Genomic DNA, 11,245 nt, shown 5'->3' on the forward strand with positions numbered 1-11,245 from the left:
GTATTAAAAAAGTTATGCATTTGTAATCATTCCCTCCTCAGCCAGTACTTTGTCCAGCCACCTTTTGGGGTGTATCTCTACCGACTTGCATGTTGAAAAACAGATTTTTTTAACTTATTATTCTTTTTCAACATTTGTATTTTCAAATTAGACTAAAAATATTAGAAAGTTGGATATTCTAGTCCACAGCCTCTCTCAACTGAATTTAGTTATGGAGTTTGACTAGGCCATTTTAAAACAAGAATATCATCCCCACAACATAAAACTGGCACTACAAACTTTCAGCATGAATGTGTTTCTCTTTTTACTACTGAGCTGTGGATATCTGAGATAATATGAATACAAATATATGCCAAACTTTAAAAAAAATATATAGTTTATCAAGTATGTTCAAAACAACTAATTATCAGCTGGCCCTGGGTCAGTGACAGTTTTGCTTGGAAAATAGTGACTTCCAAGTGAATTCAGGATTCAGAGGTCAGTGATCAAGGTCCTGAAAGATCTGGACAAATTTTGACACTCTGTTGCTCACAAATTGTGATGAAATACATCCAAGTTTGTGCAAAAAAAAAAAAAAAAAACACAGAAAGGCTCAGGAGATATGAATATGTTTTATTTTAATTCCTTAAAATATGATTTGTCATCACCCTCATTCATTTCAGTGTTTGCATGTTGATATTTCCCAAACAAAGTAAGTTGTTTTATTTTTTTTGTTTTTGTTTGAGACCTTTATCTTTGTAATCTGTTTTACCCGGTTTGACGCAGGCCATGGTGGACACGGTGGACAACCTTTTGCGACCAGAGGCCCTAAAGTCATGGCGCGACATGAACAGCACAGAGCAAACTCATGCCGCCACCATGTTACTGGACACTCTGGAAGAGGGTGCCTTTGTCCTCGCTGACAACCTCATGGAGCCTGCAATTGTCAAGGTTCCTGCAGACAATATAAGTAAGTGAAAAAGAGATGCCTTTGCGATCAGTGCAATCTCAGTTAATTTGATTATGTTCTGTTCATTACAAGAGTCACTCCTGACATAGGGAAACAAAGCAGCCTCGTAAAAAAAGAACTTTGTTTTCATAATAAGCCTTGAAGCCCCTGGGGGAACAGGAAAAAAAGTGCATATTAAGTTTAACGAGTCGCTTACTGACAAAGTGATGAATATCAGACAATTAAATAGACTGGATTCTCTGATTGCGCACACTTACTTTATAAATGTATGTGTCTAGACCTTGTAACTCTATACATTAATGTGAGCATTAGCCTGCTGCGGAGTCAGAAAAATTACATTGTTTATCCACAGGCTCCTCTTCCTTCCCTCATTTTCTTCAATTGTTACACCATCAAGTGGAAGGTTTCTCTTCCTCAGAGCTGTTTTATTCATATGAACTGGAGGCTTGGGGGGACAAAACTATTCCTTTATGATTGACATTTTTATTGCATCGCTCACTCTCGCCAAGATTTAGTGTTCACATGACAAATTCATGTGTCCTTTGCTCTGCATACTGTAACGGTTTGTGTAAGAATGTCTGTTAAAAAAATTTAAAAAAGCCCTGGTATTAATGTTTTTTTCTCTTTTTTTCCTGTTCCTTTGGAATCCGAGTCAAAGAGTCTTGAATGACTGATATCCTTTTCCCTGCTGTTTCTTAATTTTTCTCTTGTAACCAATCCCTCTCCAATCTCTGTGTCCGGCAGTCTTGGATGTGTATGTGCTCAGCACAGACGGCCAAGTCCAGGACTTTAAATTTCCACAGTCCAGCAAGAGTGGGATCTCAATCCAGCTGTCTGCCAACACCGTCAAGCTCAATAGTCGAAATGGTGAGCCTTACAAAGAGAGTGATTTGGAGGAAATTGAATCTGTTCCATTAATATGCAGCATTGCATGTTTCCATGAGAACATGAAGAAACATGCTGCGGCATTAAAAGAAAAAAAAAAATATCTGAGCTCTCTGATTTCAACCACAAATATAGTAAATCTCAAAATGATTCATACTTGTTGACATTTTTGTACATGTTGTCACAATACAACAGACTGAACAAAGTCAAAATACTCCAGAGTAGAAAGGACAATGTTGCCTGGTTGTTAAAGAAAAATAAAGACTAATTTAGACATTTGCCATGCATTTGTTTTCACTTCCCTTTGCTCTGATAATAAAATGAGAAGCCAGACAAGGCGAGTGTTAACGAGAGAAGCAGGCTAAAAGCCCATTGTAACTATGGAGGAGCTGCGGAGATCCACAGCTCAGGAATTTTCCAACAGGATAGCTATGGACAAGTAGCAAAAAGAACATCATCTATTGAAAGAAAGCTATAAGAAGTCCAATAGACAATTTCTCACAATCCATGCAATTTACAGCATGTGGAAGAAGATGCTCTGCTCATCTACTACAGGGACAGATTTTTTTTTTTTCCTACCTTCAGTACATGCGTCACCGAAAGCTAACAAATCAAATCACCCTAAACAGGACAATCGCTGAAGGAAACTTTGTCAGATGCTCCAAAAGATTTGACAATTTGATAGTTTCATCTTCCAGCAGAATAACACTAATCCTACCACCAAAGCTGCCATTGAAACTGAAGTAAAATGTGGAAAGAAAGCTATAAGATTTTCTGTTTGCAGTTTAACATAAGCCCAGTAATGGAAATAACCAAAACTCTGAGTGTTTTGCCTTCTTGCAGAAAACAATGGTACTGGCAGCATCATGTTAAGAGGAGGCTTTTTTTCAGGAGGGGTGCTGGAAAGATGGCTGAACTTTATTAAATGGAGGAAAAGCTGTTAGAAGGTGTAAGAAACTATAGTAAATGCTCGCTTACGTACCTTAGCTTATAGCCGGAGCATAGCGAAGTGCTGACTTAGTCTGCAGCGGGACTTAAAAATTGATATTAAGATACTATTCAGTAAATCTGACTGGGCTTGCCCGTTTTGCGAAGATGAATAGGTAAATATTTAAATCAATATGTCGATTTCTTTTTATTAAGCACATTTGCACTACTTTGAGTTGGTCTGTCCCAGAAAAATATCAATAATACGTCCTACTTATTGTAACTTAAAGAAATTTGAAAACTCTTTCAAAGGGATGTGAATACATTTGTAAGAAGCTGTGCGTTTACCTGTCGTTTTTATCCTAGTGATTTGATTGTTTTGTTCAAAACTTTACATTTATTTTCACTAGTATTAACCTAGGTGTTTAAATTTAATGTTTGGAATTGTTGCATCTCCATATTTTATCGCTCCTGTTTTATGTCTAAGATCATTCATTGAATTGTCGTGGCTTTTCTTTTCTTTTTTTTTTTTTTTTTTTTTTTTTTTTTTTTTTTTGTTATTTCACTCTGCAGGAGTTGCCAAGCTAGTTTTTGTGCTGTACAAAAACCTGAGCCAATTCCTCGGCACAGAAAATGCCACCATCAAGATGGCAAACGAGGCCTACGGTCGCAACGTGACGGTGGCTGTCAATTCTGACATCATCGCTGCTTCGATCAACAAAGAGTCCAGCCGGGTGTTTATTAATGACCCCGTCATTTTCACCTTGCAGCACATTGACGTGAGTCTCTTTGTAGAAATGAATGAAGGGTCAAATGAAAAAACAGCCAGCAGACGGAGATCTGCAATTTGAATTGTAAATGTCTGACTAGGTCAGTCGGCAGTTTATTTAAGTCACTGAACATCAAATTAAAGGAGTCTTTAGAACCTAAGTGAATTCTTAATGAAAACTAATTCTTTAATCAACATTGGGATATAAATGATACCCATTTTCTTTTATAGAGGGGGAAATTAACTCCTAGATTAGCCCTACAATCTAGGATGAAATTACTGGAGCACCAATTATCTTTTGTCTTTTAAAGTTGTCACTAGAGTTCCCAGAGGGCCATGCGTGACTCTATTCTTTATCAGAGAAATTGTGCAATTCTAAAGACTTGCCGTCAAACAATTATGCCTCGCTGTTATTAAGGCCTCATATACTCAACCATGCTTGGGTAGATTTGGCAAGCATGTGCCAAATGAGACACAACATATGAATTGCTTCATAAGAGCTGTGAAGAGAAAAAAAAAAAAAAAAAAGAAATCCTCATCCATATCGGTGGAGAAAAATGCTTTGTATGAGCAGGGGGTAAATGGCCTCCGTGTTCTACATGTGCTTCAATTTGAGGAAGTCAATTATTTGGACACTTAACCATATCTCTTGTTATCTGCAGATGGAGCACTACTTCAACTCCAATTGCTCCTTCTGGAATTACTCTGAGAGGAGCATGATGGGCTACTGGTCCACCCAAGGCTGCAAACTTCTGGACTCCAATAAAACGCACACCACCTGCGCATGCAGCCATCTCACCAACTTTGCCATTCTTATGGCGCATCGAGAAATTTCAGTATGTTTTATTTATTTGTCTAACTTAGTGGTTTCCATGTATTGTATGCTGTGTACCACCTCTATTAAATATGGGTTATTTGTTTAGTAAGATTGACATGAAAATACAGTATTAAGGGCTCTTTTTAAATATTCAGAAAAACAGTTCTATTTCCTTAGCTCCTTGTAGAGAAAAATGTTTGTTCATTGCGCGAGGCTTGCTGGCTTTTCCTGTGTAGAAGCTGACAGGGTGAGAACATTTCTGAGCTTTAAGTACTTTGAACATCATTACATACAACATAAACTCCCATCCCAAAAGATAGGAGTTTATGCTCTCATCAAAAATGTTAGTTCAACAGCAAAAATGTTGAACTGAATCAGCATTTTTGATGTGACCTCTTGTTTTTTGAGCACAAAGCAAATCAAGTCTTTGCTCCAGTAAATTGGTGATAAGCAATCAGATTCTTGACTTCAAGAGATAACTCTTGAAACACCCTCACTCTAAATAAAAACAGTAGTTGATAGTGTCACACAAAGCAAAGACAATGACAGTCTTGACTTCTAACAGCTTATTTCCACTTCACACACACATAAAAAAAAGTTCTTTGTCTTATTTCTTTTGCTTGATCTTTGTTCAATAGAAACATCTTTTGTGCAGCTGTAACAGCCATGAGCTGTACTGGTTCGTTCACTGTCACCACTGTTGCTTAGTTTTTGGTACAAATTGTGACTATTGGCTGTCGTAAAAGTTGCTTGAATCCATTAAATGATCTAATGCCCTAATTTGCATAAATGTCCCTCTGCATGTAATTGGACTGGACACTGTAGGGGATAATAAAAGTGCTTTGAAAGTTACAATAACTGGGTAAAAAAAAAAAAAAAAAAAATACCCAAAATGTGTTTAGAAAAGAGTTGCTTGAGGGATCTGAAAATTCCTAAAGTCTAGTGAGTTATTGTTAAGTTACCAAAAGTAGTTTTACTAGGGCTTCTCTGTTAATTCTCCACTAGGTTTCATTCATGGGAATAGTAAACCAGATGTACTTACAAGCTAATCCTTGAGATTTTGTGGTATCAATTGCAATAAATATAAAAATAACAATTAAAAGCATTTTAGTATTATTTGTGTTTTTGGCAGTACATCTGTGATAGCCAGACGGATGTATTGTCTTCCTGTGGCAATGCATCTCACAAACATAAATACTGTTCTTTAAAAACAGTGATTATCAAATGTGCTACTTCACTGCAGCAGTTATATTGTGAGTTGCAATTGCACTTCTAGACAAAACATAATTACTTTCTGTCATAGAAATCTATTTATGTTTATTAAAGAGGTGACATTATGTATTTCCCAGGCAAATAGTGCCATCTCATAGCACATAGTCAAGTAACTACATTTTATCTATATCTCTTTAAGAAGGTCTGGCTCTTTCAGGGACTGTCCATCGATTTTACATAATACCTCTCCCCCCCGCCCAGACTTCCTCCTCTCCATTTAAGGCTCTTATTGGAAAAAAAATGGTTAAACAATAAAAGTTGGTATCTTAACAATACAGTCAGTTTTTCCGGTTTGCAAATATCAATTAGAGTTTCTCATTCATCACAATAAATCACAATTCGTGTCATGCTTTCTGATGACAAGAAATGACACAATAATTTCTTCTTCCCGGTGGTCAGGATCATGATGCAACTAAGTGGGTGATTTTGCAAAATTTATAAAAACGTGTTTTGTAGTTTGTGTAACTTGGCCATTGCCTGCCTACACAACTCGGCTCGATTCTCCCTTCAGCTCTCCGTCTGGGATTTCTCCCTTTGCGTTTGATTTCTCCAGTTGAATTTCAACCCAACAAGTCGGCCGACAGAAAGAGGAGGTGTGAATGATGGCATGGATTTTCTGAGCTGTTTTAGAATTGTAGTCTGGCTATGTAGGGTTGAGCGAAGCCATTCAGTCTTTGTTGGCCACGCTTCCAATTTTGAGCAATTAAAGTCGGAGGAATCTTTACAACATTTTATTGCTGGTAAAGATGTTGTGGCTCTACTCCCCAAAGGGCTGTTTCCAATGCACACAATTTTCGGTAAACTGAGACAGAGACCACGCCTCCAGCAAGTAATCGTTTCTCAGTAGCCGAGGGTCCAGACTCTGTGTACGAAGCAAAGAATAGAACAAGGGGCTGGTTTTACCAGTTTATGCTTCATCTTTTCTTTCTGAGTACCGTTTATGGGAATCCAATTTCCACTTCCAGTAATCATACCACAATTTGAGAGCCATGGCTCTATCTAACTTATTTAGTTTTCATTTGATGACCTGTAGTTTTTTAAGAAATATTCGTAGCTAACCATCTTTGTTTCAGATCTCATAAGATGGCATATTTCAGTCCGTAGAGGCTTTTAAGCTGTGAGAAAAGACATTACATTAGATTCCTGGAAAAGGAAAAATTGAATTTTAAATGTGTTTATGCATTATTTACTTTGAAAAGGCAAAACAAATTAAAATGGAATGAAGGAAGCATAAATTAAAGCAAAAGAAGAGGATTATTTGTTTTAATGAAGATGTGTATCTAAATTCATTCCCCACTCAGTTTTATCCTGGGACCTTATTGGAAGTTTGCTTTGTCGAGGGATGGGAGCTTTTATATGTGTTTTCTAATAGTCTCACTGGCACTTACATTCACTTAATGTTGAATCGCTCTTATGTTCTGGGTAAAATAGCTGGGTTTTCTGTAACTAATCTATTATTGAATCTAAAAGGCAGTTCAGGACTTTTTGCTAAATTCTTCATAATTTAACACACCATAGGCTGCCTTCACCGGTTCTGGACAAAAAAGGGCCTTAGTTTTCCTCTTTCTCAACAAACATAAAAAGTACTTATTAAAAACATCTGAAAATCTAAAATGTTTTTGTTTTATTTCCAGGGCAGCGTTCGAGATCACCACGAGCTGCTGCTCACCGTCATCACTCGGGTCGGCATAGTGGTGTCCCTCGTCTGCCTGACTATCTGCATCTTCACCTTCTGCTTTTTCCGGGGCCTGCAGAGCGATCGCAACACCATCCACAAGAATCTGTGCATTAATCTCTTCATTGCAGAGTTAATATTCCTAATTGGTATCGATATGACAGAACCCAGGGTAAGCAGGAATGACCCTATTGATTTGGTTTTGACTTATTACTTCTCATTTAATCTCCTCTCATTCCTCAAGACAAAGGACATTTATTTCAACAGGATTTTTAGCTTTTGCTATATCAAACCTAATCCACTTGTCTCTGACATGACAGGTCTTTTTTTTTTTTTTTGCCCTCTTTCACTTAAAGCCCTTGCGCCTGCCATGCCTAAGCCATAATACGTTTCTTTTTTTCATCACATGTTTCCTTCAGTCTCCACAAATACAAAAAACATTTTCAGCATATACAGCAAGGAATCAAAAGCTTTCATTGCTGAGCAGTATGTGAAAATCTTCTAAGTCTAACCTCACAATATGCATGGCATTTTAATTTCTGCTGTGCTGATGGAAAAGTGGAGCTGTGCATTTGGTGAATGAATATTCATTAGGGTTTTTCATCAGTCTCACTGATTTACGTTTTGCTGAGTGAGAGTAGCAGAAATGGTAAATGCCATGTTTTCCTTGTGTGCTAAAATATAGGCCTTTTTGATATACAGTCCTGAATAAAGAGCTTCTGGCAGTTCTACAAGCTATACTCTTATGAAGGTTTTACTTACAGGCATGAAAAGTGTATATCTCCTGAGAGATTTATTTCATTTGTTTGTTTCATCACATCTAATTGTTTCAGAATTTCAAAAGCAATATAAGACACAAAAAAATGCCCAAGTACACCAATTTTCAAATGTTAATTTAGCTTAAGGGTAAAATGCTATCCAAACCAACCTGTCCCTTGGAGGAAAATACGACTTAATTATTTTTAGATTTGCCACGTTTTTTGTTTCATTTTCATTGGCCAGGACTCCATTGAAAAAGAGGTTTTTAATCTGAATGGGGTTTTTTCATCCTGCTAAACTAAAGATTAAATAAAAATTAGTTAATCCAAGGCAAAAAATACTACTAGGCTTGTGAATGAAGAAAGAAAGTACAATTTGTCTCAAATTAGGAAGCAAGACAGATGTTCTCAAAAAGCAACACATTTTTCAATAAAATAAATTTGAATACAGATGGAAAGTAAAGTCACTGACAGTCCATCAGTCTGAAAAGTAATTTCTAAACCCGTTGGAGTCCAGTGAACCACATGTGAGAAACCATGATGCTGCTCATTAGAATTGGTGGATCTTCCAAAATTCCTCCAAAAAATTAATTGAGGACTCATCCAAAAATTCACAAAAGAAACCAGAGCAACAACTACAGGACTGAGATTTCCCTTTTTTTGGTTATGGTTAATGTTCAAGGAGAATGGGTAGAAACTGCATCAATAAAAGAGCTTCAAAGTGAAAACAACTGCAGACCAAAACTCACACAAAAAGTTCTCATTTTTGGTAAAAAAAAAAAAAAAAAAAATTACATAAAAAACCTTTTGCTAAGATATTCTGTGGACCTGTGAGGCAACAGTTTAATGTTTTGGAAGGTCATAGCACAACATAGTAGCACATATTACAGAACAAATATGGTGGTGGTAGTGAGATGCTCTGTGACTACATTGCTTAAAAGGTCTATTTAAATACTGGGACACTTGCAATTGATAGAACTATAAATTTCTCTGTTTACTTATTTAAAAATTCCAAAGGAGAATGTCCTGGCATCAATGTGTGGCCTAAAGCAAAACTGAGCTATACAACAAGACAGTGAACTGAAGCACACTTGCAAATTCCAATGACTGTAAAAAAATAAAAATAAATCAGTAATAAAGGGTATGCTGTTGCATTGTCAAAGCTGAATTGTAAATCTCACTAAAACGCTGTGGAATGACTAGAAATTACAGCAAATTTTGCCAACATGAGTGGGCCAAAAATCCCTCCACGGAGATGTAAGAAACGTATTGCCGGAAATACAAACAGTCGACGACAATTGTTTGTGCCATGGGGGGCACAACCAGTTATTACTAATTCTAATATTGTTTGGCTATTGCTTTTTCACACAGGCAAAACAATAAATCTGTAATAAAAAGACATTATCATTTAAGAACTGTGATTATCGTTGTTTAATGGTCTAAAACATCTAAGTGTGATATACAAGAACAACAAGAAATCCTTAAGAGAGAAAAGACCACCGTATTGTCTGTGTCTGACATTAATTTATTTTCTGAATCTGTAATTATGCTCTCAGATTGGATGTGCCATCATTGCTGGAATCCTCCATTTCTTCTTCCTGGCTTCCTTCTCCTGGATGTGTCTGGAGGGAGTACAGCTATACCTCATGCTCGTCGAGGTCTTTGAGAGCGAATACTCTCGAAAAAAGTACTACTATGTGTCGGGGTACCTCTTCCCGGCAATCGTGGTCGGCGTCTCGGCAGCCATCGACTACGGCAGCTACGGGACCCACAAAGCGTAAGTGCAGCTGTCTGACACACATTCTGTGAACAGCAAAGCTGACATGCAGGATGCTACGCTGCGTAGAGTCTACCTGCTGTGTCTGTGTGAGGCAGATTTTGAAAAGAAATCAACTCATCATCTCTTGCCAGCACCTTATGCGTTGCCCCTGGAGACTACACCGAAACATTCAAGCTTCTTTTTTGCCAGGGATGGGCAGCTGTTCAATTTTTCATGTCATTTGAAAGTGGCTGACAGACCCAACACTGTGGTTTCACCAGAGGGTGCAGCTACATTAATGCCTCTCTGCTCAAAGACCCTCCTGTGACCTCTTGTTTGTAAATGCTCTCTTAAAGAGAAGAGCATTGTGCAGAAGCCTTTTACGTAGATTAATGACCATATCACAGCTAAGACTCGTTGCTGCTAAAGACTACTTGGGGTCTTTTCTCTGTTTTGTGTAAATGTAATCACGTTCAATGCACAAGGAGCTCTTAAAAGTGCCTAATAAAAAGTCTACATGATAAATATTCCCAGCATTATATTTTATGCAAAAAAAAACAAAAAAAACATATGTGCTGTATGATTAATTGCATGTTTCTTTGTCACAGGTGTTGGCTGAGTGTAGACAATCATTTCATATGGAGCTTTATAGGACCAGTCACCTTCATCATCATGGTAAGCTGTTTTATTTTACGTACACTTCCAGAGTGCTGAAGCGAGTGAGAGCAAGTGAGATGAAAGAGATGCAAGGAGGAGATAAAGGAAGTGGGACGGTCAAAGTGAGATGAAAAGTCGGCAGGATTTGTTTTTCTTCACCTTGTTTCCTCAGAGATGACAGGTTAATTCTGCAACAAAGACGCATTTTTGAAGGATCCAAACCCCTTTGTGCCTCTTGGTCCCTGACAGGAATCAGGACTTTATAAAGTACTTCAATCAAAATGTGCACACATTTTAGAGCTGCATCATCTAGGAGCTTTCGATTTATCCTTTACAGTGGTTTGTGAAAGGGTATATATTCCCGTGACTGTTTTAACATATTGGTCACAATACATGAATAAAAAATGACAGACAAATGTGGCTTACAAATATATGCAGAACCCTTTCCTGTCATACCCTTAAAATAAAATCCAAATGGAGAATCTTCAGATATGTTTGATTTGAGACAATAAAACATGTTTAGAAAACATACAGTGGTAGTTTTTGATATGGGCTATACGGACAGTTGCCCAGGGCAGCATCTCAAAGCGGTGGGGCACCAAAGAACTAGAAAATAAATTAGGTCTTATCTGTCAGTTGCCTCCTGAACAAGTTTGCTACTGTTTGTATGCATGTGTAAAGGAGTAAGTTTCTATTAGTTGCTGTTGAGTACTAGGAGACTACACTTTCTGATTTCTGCTGCAAAAAAATAAAAAATAAAAAAAATAATAATAAAAA

At 37.3% G+C, this 11,245-nt stretch overlaps 1 protein-coding gene across 25 annotated transcripts in view; it reads left to right on the top strand.

The window, feature by feature from the left end:
• The window catches only part of adgrl2a (adhesion G protein-coupled receptor L2a), a 78,167-nt gene that overhangs the window by 46,097 nt on the left and 20,825 nt on the right, over positions 1-11,245 (top strand). For all 25 annotated transcript variants that reach the window (XR_001660212.1, XM_007542234.2, XM_016665694.1 and 22 more), the window contains 7 exons: positions 766-949; positions 1,694-1,816; positions 3,335-3,540; positions 4,193-4,366; positions 7,254-7,466; positions 9,609-9,829; positions 10,420-10,486. Coding sequence is in view for 24 of the 25 variants with exons in the window: in XM_007542234.2 (XP_007542296.1) it covers positions 766-949; positions 1,694-1,816; positions 3,335-3,540; positions 4,193-4,366; positions 7,254-7,466; positions 9,609-9,829; positions 10,420-10,486 (1,188 nt within the window). In the remaining variant the exon portion in view is untranslated. The remainder of the gene's footprint in view (positions 1-765; positions 950-1,693; positions 1,817-3,334; positions 3,541-4,192; positions 4,367-7,253; positions 7,467-9,608; positions 9,830-10,419; positions 10,487-11,245) is intronic.

Source organism: Poecilia formosa, unplaced genomic scaffold, assembly GCF_000485575.1.
Source record: "Poecilia formosa unplaced genomic scaffold, Poecilia_formosa-5.1.2 Scaffold10, whole genome shotgun sequence".
NCBI lineage: Eukaryota > Metazoa > Chordata > Actinopteri > Cyprinodontiformes > Poeciliidae > Poecilia > Poecilia formosa.